Here is an 18,237-nt window from a genome sequence, read left to right on the forward strand (position 1 = left end):
TGGGGCTGTATCTCCTAAACCGTGCGTCGCAGCGCAAAAATAATGAAATTTTTGTTCCCCTTTGAATCCACGAAATGAATATTTAACAAACACAAAAAAGAAAAAAAAAGACAAAAATAGGAAAAAAATCATAATGGCAGAATTTGACGTGCCATAATTTGACGTTTAAAAACAAAAGAAGGTTGCCTTACAGGCCTAGGTGTGTAAGGCTGTATGAAATTCCTCTACATATCATCTTCACTCATCGCACCTTGATATGTAGTATTTCCGGACTTAATTTGAAGTAAGCCATGTCAACATTTCATTACAAGTTTGAGAAAAGATTCTTTGATTAATTTTAATTGTCAACGTACCTACTTAGTTGTATGCCGAATAGGTTTAATATTGGTTAGAATTATAATTTATTTTATTTTATTACAGTTGACTGTTTTATTAAGTATAATATTTAACTATTTACACTCTTTCTCCTAATTTATGGTAGCTCAACGTCACTAAGCTCAATTATTATTAAATTATAAATAAAACTAATATCTAAAATAGCTTCTTCACATATCGGTGTTAATTCTAAATATACTGAAATAAATATGTTTCATTTAATTTTAATAACAAACAGATCAATAAAATAAAATAAATATTAAAACACGTTTATCCCCCCTTGTGTCAACTTGGTACTGAGTTTTGGTTGTCACTCGACGATTTATTATATTACACATCCGATGACTGCTTTCTGAGCAGTTACCGGTAGTGAATTCACAATAATAAATTAACGAAAATAAATAGATAGTTTTTGAGCATTTGTAGTTTCTTTCACAGAATATAATTGCGCAGAATATGCTGAAAAAGGCGTGCAGTGCACAGTTGACCACGCCTCACTCTATACAAAGTATCACGGAATGTGACAACTGGATAAACCTATCCCGCCTAGGTTCTCGCAGAGGTTAGTATCCGTTTGTATCTGTCCTTTAACCTAACCTAGCATGACATGCGCTGTCAAGTATGGAGTCGCGCGCGATGACTCAAACCTTACTAAGCAGTCTGGTTTATACTTAGCCCTTTTCTATAATTTATCGACCAAACACGTATTAATAGAATTTCAACCGAAGTAACCCGATTTAAGGCTAGTACTTAGGATCGAGACAAACCTTACTGGAGTATCGATACAAAGCTACAGCTCTGATTTAAAAAATTGTTATTTTACTTGAAAAAAGGTGTCTTTAATGTAATCTTATAGAAATGTCAAGTGTAAATAACACACGTAGGTAAAGTTGGTTAAATAGTGGTATGATTATATTTTTCCTGTAAAATTTAGATAAGGAGGGAACGGTTATTTTTTTCGCATTTTCCTCCATAAATAAATTTTTTTTTCACTATTAAAAGTAAGAAAAAATGTTTTGAAATGTACAATTTGAGCTCTTTCAAATGATACCTCGCTTGACCTACTCACTAGACTTTGAAATCTCCCCCCCCCCCCATTTCAATTAAAAAAACAAATACTTTCAATTTGTCTGGGTTAGCGTTGCTCATAACTATTCCAAATTGCAAATGGATAGCTTAATGGTTATTTCATGTTGTAACACAGAGACGGACGGGCGGACAGAGTCGCACCATAAATAGGGTTCCTTTATGTACCTTTCTGATATGGAAGCCTAAAAACTTGCTATGGGTGTGTATGTACCTACTTAGTCCATGATACATGTATGCTATATTAAACTACGGAACCCGAAAAATATAGATACGTTACAACTTATTTACTTGATTAAAGTACGTAGATCAATAATGTTCAGTTCAAAGTTTTTCTGAGATATTGAATGTTCCATAGATGACTCTATAGACAGTGACGTGTGCTGTGAAGCGTCAGCGTGCGAGGCAAGTGCGGACGCTCGCGCCTGGCGGTCCTCGGCTAGCGACGTCTGCCCTCAAATGCGAATCGACAGGGATCGAGCGCCGTCATGTCCAGGGTAAGTTATATATCTTCACTTATATATAATACCCGTGGTCATATACAGCAACTACAGCGCCGAACAACTTGTGACGAGTGTTTGAGCCATAGGGTTGCGTGGCGTATGCTCTCGCTCACGCCGGGTATAGTAAGCTGGGTAAGTAAATAATGAGTGCGCTCACTACTGAGTCCGTGGACTTAGTAGACTTAGCCAGCATCATCTGTTTCCAAATGCATTATCATATCTAGGGCAATTTTACTTAACACATTCAGTGATAACCACGTTGTCGTTCCGCTTCTGCAAATCAATTTCGATACGTATCGGAAAACCCATGTTATAGGCTTCGAAACGAAAAAACAACAACAGCGACATATACTAAGTGCAGACGGTCAATTTCCGTTAGAAAAGTTGGCTTCTTTCATTTAACGACGTGTTTTTAGCCCTCGTATATAAATATTATTTACTATTTACACACACACACACACACACACATACTGGCCATGTTAACTATTCTTCTGCAGTCAGTTCAATAAAGGAACCCTTACTAGTTATCAGGTATGTTCACAGGTGAATGTACTTTAGCACTTAGCTGACTTCTGTTGTTGTAGTAGTTGGCATTCATGGTGTGAATTCATAATTACATTAACACTGCTCGCCATGTAATCTAGTTTTCTATCTGTAGGTGCTTTATGGGTAAGTTGCGATTACAATATCGTCCAATAGTTTTGATTTAGTGCTTGCTAAACTTTGAATGCAGTCGTTATTGTTACGAAACTTTTGGCGCAAAGATATGTTATTCGTTTATCCCTATAAGTTATTGGTAATTTAATCTATACGTCAGCGATCTGCTTAACAAGTTACTTAAAAGTAAGTTGTGATAATTACGCAGATTTATGCATCACAAATAAAGCGAGCGTTGTTATCCGGGCCAAATGTCGAAATGGGTCAGTAAAGCGGGTTATCTTGCAAGTGACAAAGGCTGTATATGCCGTTGTTGGTAAGTTTGCACGCGTCTTTTACCGAGTTGCCGGTGAGACAGTGCGCGCATGTGCGGAGAGGAGAGCTCGCAGAGCGCAGGGTCTGTGCGTTGCGCGGCCCTGCCCCGCGCTCCCTTGCCCTCCCTGCACCGCAATACAGTCAGACCGCTGCCCGACGGCTCGTCGCAGCAATAACTAATGTTCAGTACGTAGACCACCAACCGCTGCTCCGGTGAGTGCACCCACAGTGACCCACCGATTGAACCCTTACGTGTCAACCACTAATAACTTAATACCTACCTTTCCTACTTCATGATCTTAATTGTGGATTTTAAGAGTGCTTAGTTGTAAACGATGTGACGTCACTCGAATTCGTGTACCCTTAGCGGACTAGTGATAGATGTTAGCGGTAGGGCATGCATGCTTCTCTATGTTTACCTTACTGTCTTTGAGTGTTACGAAATCGTGCCCACTACGTCCTTTCCGAGGGTCGGTTCGAGGTTGCCGTGGGAGTCGTATGACGTTTCATTACAGATAAGACGTTTGTAGGGTGTTGAGATGCTGTTGCTAAGCGTAGGAGCAGAATGAGACGGCACGAGATGCAGTACAAGGGGGCGGACGGCGGCGGTGGCAAGGAAGCCTCGCAGATGTCGCGCAGCGAGTCCAGCTGCACGCCGCACACGCCGCTCGGCCCGCCCGACAGCGCCTCCGTCGACTCCAGCCACATGCCCACCATCTATCGGTAACTCCACACCGACACCAGACCACGACGCTGCCCAGCACGGGAGAAGATATACCTTTCCGACCACACACAAAAACATAACAAGAAAACTCGTCAGTGCTTTAAAGGAAAAAACCGCCAATACAAATTAAACTTCATTTGTTTACACATTTAACAATGACAACGACGAATTTTCTTTTGTACATTTATGCAATCGATTCAGTCACTAGTCACTAGCCTTTTCCGGGCCGCAAAGTTTACAGTGCAACTGGGTAATGCAATTTTCACCTGCTGCATGCCTAATGAGCGCACGGCACGGCCGATATTGGAATGGGACGGCTAACGTTGATGCTAATGTTTCCGCTGCCTCGTTTTCATTACATCCATGGGAACTAAAGCACTGTTCGAGCCTTTGTTACATATTCTTGTGCAGTAAAACGTGGAAGCATATTCAGTTTCATAACATCTTACATTTGGTTACAGTGGGGTTTAGGTACCTACTGTAAACAAAATGAAGTTGGTGTCATATGTTTTATAGTGCATTTTCTGCTTTAAAACTTATCTTGCGGAAAGGTAATTTTTAGGTAATACTACGATTGATATACTCGTGCAGCACTTAGTAGCGCAGCCACGCCGGAAGTTAGATGCTTAACGATACTTATGATATCGGCCTGTCAGTTATTCGCAAAAGCTGACAATCGCGAATAACTGACAGGCCGATATCATCCAGTGAACTGGTAATCAGTGGGCCTCTTTAAGCATCTAGCTTCCGGCGTGGCTGCGCTACTAAGTGCTACGAGCATATCAATCATAGCATATAACTCGTATCAATGATAGCTTGTGAACTTGTAAATAACGTTATTGTGTGAATTCTAATGGCGTTATTCATAAAGTTCTGTCGAATCTAACAAACCGTTTACAATGGTTTATCCATGTTTGTCGTTTATTTTTACACCACGTCGGTGGCAAACAAGCATACGGCCCGCCTGATGGTAAGCAGTAATTTTTGACATTTCTGTTAGAAAAGGCAAATTTTAACAAAAGTTTGTGAGAGGATACCTATTATAGTTTTATGAATAAAGGTATATCGTCAGGTAACAATCATCAGCCACTAATTGCAAGAAAGAAATAATTAAACAAAAATCTATGTTGTCGTATATTTACTAAAGAAAAGAAAAAGGTGAGGTGAGTAAGGTTGCCAGAGCTCAACGAGGGTGGGAGAGGGTTAGGGTCGGCAAAGCGCATGTAACTCCTCTGGAGTTGCAGGCGTACATAGGTTACGGATACTGCTTACCATCAGGCAGGCCGTATGATTGTTTGCCACCGACGTAGTATAAAAAAAAATACTATGACTCTGAACTTGTGAAAACAATTAATATTTCTGACCCTATAATTTTATTGGTTCTCTTCATTTTAATTGAGACGAGGATTACGCTTAAAGTTTATTTTATTCACTAGGGATTGTATTTAATTTTTTTATGTGTTCTTATTCTAAAATGGCGTAACTCCAGTTCTACGCTATTCTTGTCACGATCTAAAAAAAAACATGACTTAAATATTAATCTGACGTTGTCATCGTCAATGTTTTAAACTGGTCTGTTGTTGTTTTAAAACAATTTTGATAAAATATCAGATTTCTTCGATGATTCGGATATAGTTAGTTAGTTAGTGCTTCTGGGCATTTTCCGCAAATCGACAACCATTGTGCCTATTTATTTATTTATTTATTTATTTATAATACAACACCAGGCATTCATACGGATACGACGGACCAAAGGCGAAACAATATTTAGTATACTGTACCTTGGGTAAAATCACTATTACTTATATTTATTCAAATTATAATTACATTTATTTTTATTCTTTTATATTTTTGATAATAAACGATATTAAATTTATATTAATATATTGCAGTCCTAAGGAAGCAAAATTCTTCAAATCATGTGTAGAATTTTCAGTTTTTATAAAAATGAAATATTGTCAATTAGTGAGTTTTGGTTTTCACCTGACGATATTGTTCATTGAATTTAAAGGAGATGGAGCTCTAATTGTCATAAGTTGACTTTTGAAAATTCAATGACCACGAAACATATGACCCTGTTTCTGCTCTCAGACTTGTGGGAACTTTACCTCTCTACTTTTTTAGACTTTACTTTCTCTATTATAATTATTATATAAATTCGTGTCGTGCGTTCTGAAAGGATTCTTAAGTGTTTTTTTTTTAAGTTGTACTCTAAACGAAACAGTCAATTGCATAAAATCAGTCTTTATTACGTAAGTATGTATATGTATTTAAAACAATAGGACGTTATGTCTTCTCCTGAGAGGCCCGTAAAGCTGACAGCGCACTCCGCCACATCGCGCACCGCGATCGTCGCATGCCAGTAGGTACCTTCCAAAACGCAGTACCTATCTATAATCATGTCGCATAATACAATTATTTTAATTAAGTATCCGAAAAACTGTTAAACCTGCAGTTGTCAATAGTGTGAAAACAGCATGCGATTGCAGATTAATAGATACTGTTGTTTAAAGATACATGATGATGGCTTGGCTTGACTCATGCTGTTCATTGGGGAAGTTGTCAACCACAAAACAGGTAAGGTGGTCTCCTGTACTCTTCGCACTGATGCATCGACATCGTTCTTACTTCCTCCTCGCTATCTATGCCTGCAAGCTTCTTGTGTCCGACTTGCGGCTGCTGTCTACTATACTTACGTAAACTGCTTCTTGGCTTTGTAAAAGCGCGTAACAACATCCGTTTTATTCAAAACTAAATGCTGTAGGTCTATGTAATTTTTACAATTCCTCATGACATAAAATTAGTAAATCGACTTAATGATAATGTACAAATTAGATGGTTAGAGTTAAAATCAATGTATTACCTAACTCGCTCTCTAAACGCCGTTGTACTTCTCTCCCGTAACTGAAAATATTGAAGATACAATTTTAATGTTTAAAACTACGATGTGTAAAAATAACAACAGCCCACATTAAATTAATTTATGAAAACTACGCTAAGTTTGACATCAAAATAAATACTTACACAATACTTTTAAATAAGTTGTAATTAATGACTTAGTCTAAACACAAATAATATTTCGTTTAAGTAGTAGGTACATACCATGGTGCATAGAGAGCGTTATATAAGTAGAGATAGAAATTAGTAATACACATTAAGGGTAGATTAGGAGTAGATAAGTACTGCCTTTAGCACTAGAAACAGTAACTAATGTCTGTAGAAATATATCGTCATCATCATAAAGCGTAGTTATAATCACAACATCTTAAATTGCAAATAGCGACTGTGCCATTTAATTCTTTAGGCTCATTACCAAGGTATATATTATTTATCCCGTTCGTCCAAGTGTTTCGAAATAATTAAGTAGTTAATTCTTACGTAGGTAATTATTATAATGTACCAACGTTGTTTTGTTTGGATTGTTCAGATGTCGTGCTCCAATTGCATCCCTGGATTGCATGGATGATTTCAGCGCAAATTCTCAGCAGATGCTAGATCAAGGCAAGTAAATTTTAGATTTTTTTTTTAAATAAAATCTCTTGCGTTTATTTAAGCGCGCGGTTGTTTGCGCTTATCGCTGCGTTCACCGCGTAAAATAATATACGGTCATTAATTAATTAAAATATCTGATTTCAAATGACATTTTTCTTACATTCCGTTGATGGTATGCGTTTATGGTATTAAGACAACCGCGCGCTTTAGAAGTTAAGTATTCAGTATTCAGTATTTATTTCTTGCAAACCATGGTACATATTTAGTTCTTATACATATCATATGGTATCACATGGGACCCTGAATAGGGTATAGCAAATATCAGATATTCTAACTCTCTTAAATATCTGAAGATACTTAATATTATTATTAAATAGTACAATCTTTGATTTGTTAGACGAAGTTAGTAGAAGTTATTAATGAAAATATTTTGCAGCTGGAGAAATCAGTGTGTCTCGGCATATGTCAACGTATATGGGAAATCACGCCAACATGCCTTCGGTGGTAACTCCTGGATTACGGTACAAAAACCTAGGCAAATCCGGTCTGCGCGTGCCCAACATTGGGGTGGGCATATGGACTATGCTCAACGAAGATTACGCGGAAGACATTATATTGACTGCTCTGGAGAACGGTATAAATCTATTCGATTTGTCGGAGGCTCATTGCGGTAAGTACGGGTACTGCACCAAAAATCTCTATCACGGAAGGCTTTATTTACGAAACAGATAACTTGAATACAAAAATTTATTGGTTTTTAACCGTCGTTTTATATAATATATTTAATAATCGGTAAAGGGGCCCACTGGTTACCAAAAAAAGCTGACAATCGCGAATAACTGACAGGCCAATATCGTCCGGCGAACTGGTAACCAGTGGGCCCTTTAAAGATGGACTTTTACCAATATGTGTAACTTCTAATCAATATGTCTTTAACGCCCTTCGCCGACTTGAGCGGCGGGTGTACACTGCACACATGCGGCGCGGGTAAAATTCGTCGCGTGGCCGCACCAGTTAGCGTTGCTCATACTATTTTTCTTTAACCCGCTCACCCGCTCCGTGCAGCTCAAGTCAACGAAGGGCCTAAATATTTTTATAATAATTATTTGTTTAGATAAAACTCTATTTTTAACCTTATATTAACAGCAAAAGGCGAAGCTGAACTGGGGAGGATTCTAAAGAAAATAAACGTTAGACGAACGAGTATAATTATTACGACAAAAATTTACTGGAGTACTAAGTAAGTGTTGCACGTAGTGGTGTACTCTCAATTGGTATGATGGTTTGGATGTATGCTGGATGTTTAGATAACGTTTTGGCAGTTAGGTATAGAATTGTTTGAGTAAATGTAAGTTGGCATCTCTGATCGAAAAGTAGCAGTAGGTACCTGTATACCTGTGTGACGTAATATAATATGGTTCTAAACATCTTGATCTTACCTAATATAGTAGTACTTAAAACTAAATATTCTATCGCACTGAAGTTTTCATACTGAGAACGTGTTCCGTTTTCATTGCTCTTTGACTAAATATGGAAGATATGCCCCACTGGTGTATCGTTAACGACACAATCGACCAGGGACAAGTATCAGTAACAGTAATTTAAAGAGGTAGATCACTGTCTAATTTTTAGATTCCTTGATAAGCAGAAACACTTTTGATTTGATCCAAGAGCAATCAAAATCTAAGGTGGTCTTCACATTGGAAGCGGACTCGCACACCGCTCCGGTGTGCTAGCGGGACACTACTATTTAATTGAACAGCGCTGTCTCTCTCAAACAGAGGGGCGGCGTGCGGTTTCATATCAGTGTGATTACCGTGCAAAATTACGAACTTACCAGTTAATGAGTATTAGTAATTGAAACTTAGGGAGTTAATAGTATTACTGATATTGAGTCCCTGCGTTGATCTTCTGGCAAACATCTACTCAAGGAATGCCTCCACACTGCACGCGTCCAGAATCCTATAAATTTTCTTATATCTATAATTATAAACCTTCAATATACCTATTCTATTTTTCTCACTTTTTTTAAGCGTGATTCGCAAATAAAAAGGAAAAACCACTACTTAAGTCTTTATAATCATACGTGTGCTATCTTTGGGGCACGATCTCTCGGCTGTCTACATCAATAAATAAGAAGTCGATATTATGTGTTCATTTAAATCCACTATTACTATTAAAAAATTAAAATTTTTATCGTAAAATATTTTGCTATATTAGTACCTGTGACCCGAGTTAACACATGTATGTTTACAATATACACAATTAGATCCATATTTAGTTCAAAACCGGGACTGCGAACTGGAAATCTATCAGCAAATTAATTGATTTAAGCTGGATGAATAATTATGTATAATTTTATTTTTTCCCGTTTACTCGTTGGGAAGGCTTGGGTGTGTAGTTATTTTAGTCCTTATATAGTTTTGTATATACATCGTGTTTTTCGATTTTGATAACATTCAGGAAGAACTATAGCGTCGAGCTTATAAGAATTTAACGCATATTAAATAAAAAGTTTTAATAAACACAATGACAATTACACAAGTATCATAAAATTAATTTGTATGAACTAACTGAATTAAATGGAACATTATTTTGCATAACTTAAAAATACCCACCTTATGATAAGTCCCCCGGGCCTGTCCCCTGCGGAAAGGGTGCCCATCACGCTGGCTACATTCCCCTGCGTAATAGCGAATATAGGCATAAAGCGATATTAGCGATGCCCAGTCCACTGGCCTAGAAATGAGCTAGCCCGAGGGTCACCCGAAGTCTCATGTAGTCTTTTATTATGCATAATAGTCAAATCGTGAAAAACACGGTGTACCTATACGATTTTATCGATATATGTATTGACGACTTGATTATATGTACCGGTATATGTAACTGTTTGCATTTACTTCAATTGCATGTCACCTATGCTAACGAGTGTCATGTGTTTCAATAGCTTCCACGGATTTGAATTATTTCTTAAGTACAGATGAGTGATTAAATAACGCTTTAACTAGCTCTTCAACATACTTGCTATCACTTATTACACTCGCTTTTATGTGCTTTTTGCTTAATTGTTGATGTGCTACCAACTGTTTATTCATTAGGTTTGGTAATGACAGGTCGGATGAGAGAGGGCTATCTCGTAAGCATATAATCGAAAGCATTAAGGCATCGCTGGCTAGACTACAGGTGGAATATATCGACGTGGTACTCTTGCATAAGGTCGACCCTGTTTGTCCGATGGAAGGTTAGTCATTAGTGAATTTATTTTATATTTTTGAAGTGAAAACTTCTTTGGCGGCGCTGTGCACTTTTTGTGATGGGGAAAAAATGTTAAACTTGTGTCAGGGGTCACGTGACCGTCAGATTGAAAATTCGTAAGACGGACACGTGACATCATGGTGACGTGCAAATTGAATGTCATCGAAGCCTGGTTACTTTTAAAAATGGTATCTCATTCAGGTGTGACATTTTATTTTCTTCATAATCAAAGTGCTGTCATAACGGTTAAAGAGGTTTAATCTTTGTTAGTTGTGTTGTATTGTATCTTTGTGTTTTTGGGTCTCCATGATTGTAGATACTCAACGCATTTTAAAATATCTTCCACGCTCCAATTTATTTACATAGGTATAATAGAGAATTATCTCTTTTTATAAAACTGCTACTCAATTTCTCCAAAATATCAAAAATGCACAACGTTAATATTCAAGTTTTCACTTCTGCCGGCACTCCAGGAGTGCAACCCGATTTTTTTTATAACTAGGAAATCCGTGAAGTAACTGTCTATTTTTTCAGAGCTGGTTCGGGCTATGAATTTTGTTATAAACCAAGGATGGGTCATGTATTGGGGGACGGCTCGTTGGTCTCCTGCTGAAGTAAGTACTACATAATTGGAAAGATGTCGCTTTCCCCTAGCATGTGTGTAACCCTTTACCTATCTTTAAAAACTACTTATCCCTATTACACAGTTTGACGACCTGTCTGGCCTAGTGGGTAGTGACCCTGCCTATGAAGCCTATGGTCCTGGGTTCAAATCTTGGTAAGGGCATTTATTTGTGTGATGAGCATGAATATTTGTTCCTGAGCCATGGATGTTTTCTATGTATTTTAAGTATTTATATATATTTATAAATTATATTTATCGTTGTCTAAGTACTCGCAATACAAGCCTTATTAAGCTTACTGTGGGACTATTTATTTATTATTTATTTATTTGTAGTGTGCACAAAACTATATAAACGACATGCAAGATTCATGATTTAATATAGACATGAAAGTGAAAAATAATAGATCTATCAGTATCTGAAAATCTTTGAGGGGGGGATTTAAATCTTCTCGGGTCAGAGGTGTAGGGTTAGAGCCGGTGTAGCTTTATTTAACGTTCATAAGCGCATTGTAATATGCCTACTTGAATAATAAACTATCTTTATCTGTATCTCTTTATCTGCCTAAACGTAACAAAATGGTTTTTCTACTACTACGATAAATGATGTGTATTCGTAATTTTATTTCTATTTTATTTATTTATTAAAACAGATTACACGGTATTACAGTGAGATACTAAGGCACTGTGGAATGCACACAATATTATTACTATCCTAAAACGTCAACATAAAGTTGTTTTATACAATAACAATACACTTAAATACTAACCGAAGAATAAGTAATTTTATCTATTTATGTACAGCATTGCCAACTATTAATTAAATTACTGAGAGCTGTATTCAAACAATACATATACCTGTTAGTAAATTATAGGCAATGGCAATGTTCTAATGATTCTATTTTATTTTAATAACAAGAGAATCATGAATGCACATAGAATACAGCCAAGTCACCAATATTTATCTTAAATTAAAATAAGTTATCCCACAAAACTTACATAGCTACGCACCTTTTTAACTTCTAGTCTTAAAAAAAAACCTTTGTTATGAAACTAGTTTCATAATAGTACATTACGATATAAGTGCGAAAAATAGGAAATTCGAAACGAGTGGCGATAAATTAAAACACGACCGAAGGGAGTGTTTTAAATCGACACGAGTTGCGAATTACCTATTCGCACATGTATCGTACAACGTTTTACAGTACATATGGCCCTTTAAATGTTCGACACAGTAACGTAATATGCTACTTCTCGCACTAGTGCTATAAAGTAGCCCCATATGTACTGTAAAATATAATTCAATCATGACAATCGATATGTCTGAAGTCTATTAGAAAATCGTAGAATGAAAAGTTAAAGACGCATGATAAATATGAAAACAACTTCAGAACTGGAGTTGGTTAAGCCACAATATAAATAGTCGTAAACCGTACTAATTTCAACCACTTTTGTCACTTTTAGATAATGGACGCCTACACAAATTGCAGACAGTTTAACTGTATCACTCCGATAGTTGAACAGACAGAATACCACATGTTCTGCAGAGAGAAACCAGAATTATACATGCCTGAGTTATACCATAAAATAGGAGTAGGTGAGTAGACATTATTGTGATGATTTTGACTCAAATGTACATTTTTGTTTAGGATGTAATGTAACAAATAGGTCAAAAACGTTCGAAAAAACCGAACTCCTTTCTAAGCGATTTGGACGTGTTAAACTCTCATTATACTAATTAAAAAAATATTTTATGCTTTTCACAGAAAACTCACATAACCTTTAAAAGGTTTTTACCCAAATAGTGTCTGTAGCATTATCGGTATTGACTCTTGTTATTCATTCCTTCTTTTAAGGCAACACGGCAGCTAGTAAATAAGCCGTTGAAAATCCGTCCGAATTTAGAATTTATTGCGCAAGAATACAGTAACAAATACGACTTTTAATGTGTGATATACAATATTATGTTACGTGCATGAGACAAAGAGTAAAGTGCATGAGCTCAACATAAACTTACCCATGAAATCTCATGAAGTACGTACTCATGAAGTTTATTCATGAGTATTTGCTAATAATAAAACAAAAATAACACATTTCTTGCAGTCTTAATTATAAACACAGCTACAGTGATCACACATACTTTCTGCGTTGATTATGTGAATATGTAGGTATTATTTAGACTTGTTTTATCAACGCTTTTGCGTATTTCAGGAATGATGGCGTGGTCGGCCATAACGACTGGCAAAGGCCTGGGCCGCGAGGAGATCACGGGGCTCTTCGCCAAGTCGCGATTTAACAGGAAATACAGCACGTTCAGTTGGTGTGAGGAGGACCTGGCTGTACCAGACGTAAGTACCTGCATTTATTCGCTTTTTTACAAGCATTCCGTGTGTTCCATCGCACTTAAGGTTCTCGTCTCCTGTAGTATGAACCCATATCTGGTTAAAGGGGTACTTACCTACTTTTTTCTATTAAGATATATCCTCTAGACTCTGCAGCAGTTGTTTTGTTTTTGCATTTATAACTCTTAGTTATTCAATAAAAGTTCAAAATAGATTGTAGAATATATACAAAAAATGGACACAGAGTCCCAGGAGGATAATAATATAATAAAACCATTGCTTTTTAGCACACCAGCTGTTAACTATTGCCCACTAGAGTAACAACTTTTGTTTTAAAATCTGTGTGACCATTACGACATAAACCGCAAATGTACCCGTGATCGTAGCGAACTATCTCTTCTGTTTTATATAATTTTAGAGGTTATGTGGACACTGCGAAACCTGCCTTGATCACAGCAACATGCCTAATCAGTTGATTAAAAAAAGGAAAGGCTCAGCCGACAATCTTATTCTGGAAATCAAGTCAAAATTTGTAATTATAAGGATAAATTGAAAATAATTAGGGTTCTTATCTCCTTAAAAATAAATTTCATTTTAAATATTGAAATCTAAGTTCCTACTTATAACACACGCAGACACACGGTCTGCCATTTGGAACATGAATATACCCCTCGTGTCGTCGTTGCCGAAGAAAACTATCCGTAATTTGGGAGATCTTTTATTCTTTAATGTCTCTCTACGTGGTCTCTACAACTATTTGTAAAAGTGCTATAATACTGTTGCCAGATGAGAAGCTCCGGGAGTAAAGAGCAGGTCACGGGTGAAGAACCTCGGACATATGGAGACAAGTTACGTGATCTATCTAATCTCGCAAACTCACTAAGTATGTAACACTATGTTATGGACTGGTTAATAAAAATTTGATTAACTTCCTTGACAATCTGATCTCATATCAGACTGTCAAGGAAGTTTCATAAAACAAATTTAAATGAACATAAATTCTTTTAGATTGCTCGATGAGTCAACTGGCTGTGGCGTGGTGCTTGAAAAATGAATCAGTCAATTGCCTGCTTTTAGGCGCCACCAGCGTTGAACAATTTAAAGAAAACATTCACGCGTTACAGGTACGATAACTTTGAGACGTTATAAGTAACTTTTAATAGTTTTAATTTAATGATGACTAGACTCTACTTTTTACTTGTTATTAAATTTTAATAATTTGACGCAGGTACATACGACTTTACGCTTTATCGCATCATTGTCAATTTTAGGTTATGTGTATATTAAATGATTGAAGTGTCTAGAAAATACGCATATAACATATCAGCTTTAACTAAACACGAGCCGAAAGGTGAGAACAATACAATGACTATACATATTAACTCTCGCGTGGTTCCTATGACGACAATTCCTTCGAAAATTATCTGGGTGGGTTTAATTATTCTGCTTCGAAAATATATTGAAGAAATATGTTTTTATTGTGTTATTATTACTTACATTTCTAAATTAATGAGTGTGCTGTTTCAAATAATGTCTACACACAATTTACGTCACACCTACCTACTTCATATTAAAACGAACTATCATAGGGACCACCATTCGACGCTAGAGGTATAGTTAGAGCCGTTTGGGTGCTAGTTAAATAATAAATAAATAAATATTTGGGGACCATCTTACACAGATCGACCTAGCCCCAAACTAAGCAAAGCTTCTACTATGGGTACTAGGCGACGAAATACATACGTATAAAGAAAAAAAACCCAAAAAAAAAAAATACAAAAAAAAATGTAAAATACTATGTTTTATGAATAGAAATCTGAATCTGAATAGATAAATACATACTTATATACAAGGAATGACTCAGCAACAAATTTACACACAAATAGTCAGGCTTCATAGTCAGGGTCGCTACTTACTAGGCCAGACCGGTCATCAAATATATAGGTTGTCTAATAAATATAAAAGTTAAGGTTTAATGTTTCCACTTTTGGTACAGATTGTCCCGCAATTAACGCCCTTAGTAATGGCTGAAATCGAAAGGTTGTTAGCAAACAAGCCACAACGGCCGCCCATGGTGTCTACACTGGCCATGCGGAACCAACAGAACAATAACACTGTGAGAGTAGATATGACGTAAGTACTAAAAACTGTTCAAATAATATACAACTGATTTATATTATTAAAATACAAAATTATTTTGATTAGCGGCGCAACGTCTGGTACGGGCTCGCCTAAACCCGAGGGCGAGGCGATCGAGGGCGAAGCCTCCACCCCCGGCAAGGAGCCCGGAAGGGGCTTTTGTGAGATTCAGTGACCGTGGTGGCGCGGAAGCACTGACTCTGCTTCCAAATCTAGTAAATCAAAGGTACACGGCAATGACTTATTTCTATACGTACTTACATAAACATTTTGTTACTTCTATTTCTTCTAAACTAATCTACTAATTACACAGGAATCGCTTAAGGAATCGAAGCCAAAGTTCTTTTTAAATAATGCAGGCGAAGTCATCAAGCGAACAGGTCGGTACCTAGAAGCAGCTTTACTTTCCACATACCATATATACATCTAAAACCGTAACACTTGTAAAGTCGCAAAATGAATGTGTTTCAGAACAAGACGGTGTATCAACTGACGTCGTTGTGTCGGTGTCGTCGCTGAAAGGCAAGCAACCAGCGAGCGGCGGCAGCAAGGTGAAGAAGTCAAAGTCGGAGCCGGCGCGCGCCCGATCCTCGTCTCTGCAGCGATCCTCCTCGGGCCAGCTGGCGGGCGCGCGCGACCGTCGCCGCTCCCGTCTCGACCTCTCCTCCCCGGCAGACATATAACACGAGATGAACATGGCCTGCATCTCCTCTAACATGCCTGGCTTATTCTACGAGAACGAAAGAGAAACTGTCGCGAAACCACCCCACCGGCATCGCCTGTTCGACACCCAGGCCCCGGCGACCTCCCAACAAATGGGGTGTGCGTGCGGCCAGTGCGAATCGACCTCAGAAACATATACGAAAATATAAACTGGAAGTGATTTATAGATCTGTGATGAAGGTAACCAATGCGTAAATACTTGTACGAAATATAAACAAATGATGGATATATTATCTAGTAAAGTGAGTGTTACAAAATCTTTATTGTAGAGCCTACCTACCTACTTGATAATTAGATCGTATACGTAAGGATGTGAACATCTAGATTTGTACAAAAAGGATTGTCACTCTTACACATGTAGTTGTTTATATATGGCCAGCCAAATAGAGAAGTAAGGTAAATTTTCTTACTTTTCGTATTGTTTTCGTAGTGGGTACGATTCGAAGTCCTAATTAGATAGATTTCAAGTAAGTAAGCGATTAATCCAGTGCATTTTAGAAGTGTCTTTTACTACTTAAATTAATTTAATATACAGAAATTGTGATCGAGGTGTCTCAAGAACGAAGCGATTGGCGTATTCAGTAGACAATGATTCCTTTGAAAATACTAGGTTAGGAAAATTATTTATAAAATGCCATAACCTATTACTTAATGCTTTTTCTGATACGCAAATATTAACTTGGGCTGTCTGGCTTAAACGATTTGAGAACTTAATTGGTCATATATGCAAGCCATCACAGTGCACCACCTGCTCGAAAGTTAAGCTTTCTAGTGCGCATACCAGCGTATTTGTCATGCTTCCGCCGAGTATTGAGATTCGCACCTCCGTTCTATAGAGTCCACTTTATAAGCAGACATCTTATAACGTGATACGATAGTAGGGTCAGAGCTGTGTCTTGGTTTCGATAGAGTAATAATAGTTTACAATTGTATTCCTATCCGGCAAATCACTGCCGAATTTAGTGCGCGGTCCTTAAGAAACCTAGGTACATTCTTTGTCGGTACCTATACCTACTTTGGTAAATTCCTATATTAATAGGTGATTGAATTTAGAATTAATTAGGTGACGTAATAATATATGAAACATCTGTAAAACCTGTTTTAAATTGGTACCCGTGGTATTTAAAAACAAGTTATAGAGCTCATTGGCTCATTTCCGGAACCTGACAAATGATGTACTACAATATTACAAGTGTTTTCATCGTTGTGTTATAAGGTTGCCATGGCAACACACTCGTGATACAAGACTGGTAGGTACTGTTTCTGAAATGGATCCCAAGTAGGTATATTAAGATAAGTAGGTACTTCTCCGTCTGACGTGTCGTTTAGACGAGGCGTACGCGCATGTGTGTAACTGTGTATTGGATGGTACCTAATAAAACATTTTAGACAATATTATTGTTAATTGCAGTCAGCGAGTAAATCAATTAATTATTAATATGTAAAGTGTAGAGATAGCTCAGAGATATAAAGGGGTCGAAAACGGGAATAATGATATATAAATTGTACATTAAATTCTGAGTTTCAAAAACTCTGTTTTAGGTTAGTAGGGAATTCTTTCAGATTCATTGCTAGACTTATTTCTTAAAATTTTTTGAGTCATGTACCTGTTACAATAACTTATCAAGATGTTAAGGTATCGAGTAAATTGCAAATACTTCTTGGTAATAATACGTTTAGATTGGTGATTAAAGTTATTTTTACTGAACTGTAACTAATAGATAAGGGTTGTTTCCTGAAATCATCTGTATGTTTTCGACTGGGCCTTATGATCGTCTACAATGTACCTTAGTAAGTGGAAATGTAGCATGATACAACATATTTCATATCACTAGCCATAAGGCCACACAATTTTCGTACCTACTGTTATTAGTAATTGAAAGTTTATTACGAGCATACATCAAGCGCAGCTTGTATATATTTATATTTTATGTGTTATTAATGTTTAAGCCAGATTATTGTACTTAAATCATCCTTATGATTAAAACTGCTATAAACTATTTC

General features: G+C 36.9%; 1 protein-coding gene across 7 annotated transcripts in view; it reads left to right on the plus strand.

Moving 5' to 3' along the window:
- LOC133515521 (voltage-gated potassium channel subunit beta-2) overlaps positions 1-18,231 on the plus strand; it is a 29,064-nt gene extending 10,833 nt beyond the window's left edge. The window contains exons 5-20 of one of the 7 annotated variants that reach the window (XM_061848069.1): positions 814-937; positions 1,820-1,958; positions 7,088-7,161; positions 7,589-7,822; positions 8,299-8,392; positions 10,100-10,126; positions 10,266-10,393; positions 10,942-11,021; positions 12,494-12,626; positions 13,241-13,377; positions 14,158-14,254; positions 14,380-14,495; positions 15,368-15,504; positions 15,577-15,736; positions 15,824-15,890; positions 15,982-18,231. In XM_061848069.1, the coding sequence (XP_061704053.1) occupies positions 814-937; positions 1,820-1,958; positions 7,088-7,161; positions 7,589-7,822; positions 8,299-8,392; positions 10,100-10,126; positions 10,266-10,393; positions 10,942-11,021; positions 12,494-12,626; positions 13,241-13,377; positions 14,158-14,254; positions 14,380-14,495; positions 15,368-15,504; positions 15,577-15,685 (1,629 nt within the window). In that variant the 3' untranslated portion in view covers positions 15,686-15,736; positions 15,824-15,890; positions 15,982-18,231. Of the gene's footprint in view, positions 1-813; positions 938-1,819; positions 1,959-2,910; positions 3,150-3,231; positions 3,660-7,087; positions 7,162-7,588; positions 7,823-8,298; positions 8,393-10,099; positions 10,127-10,250; positions 10,394-10,941; positions 11,022-12,493; positions 12,627-13,240; positions 13,378-14,157; positions 14,255-14,379; positions 14,496-15,367; positions 15,505-15,576; positions 15,737-15,823; positions 15,891-15,981 lie in introns of those variants that run through there. The other 6 variants (XM_061848093.1, XM_061848109.1, XM_061848074.1 and 3 more) reach the window with 6 other exon arrangements.
- Positions 18,232-18,237: the final 6 nt, after the last annotated feature.

Source organism: Cydia pomonella, chromosome 1, assembly GCF_033807575.1.
Source record: "Cydia pomonella isolate Wapato2018A chromosome 1, ilCydPomo1, whole genome shotgun sequence".
Classification (NCBI taxonomy): domain Eukaryota; kingdom Metazoa; phylum Arthropoda; class Insecta; order Lepidoptera; family Tortricidae; genus Cydia; species Cydia pomonella.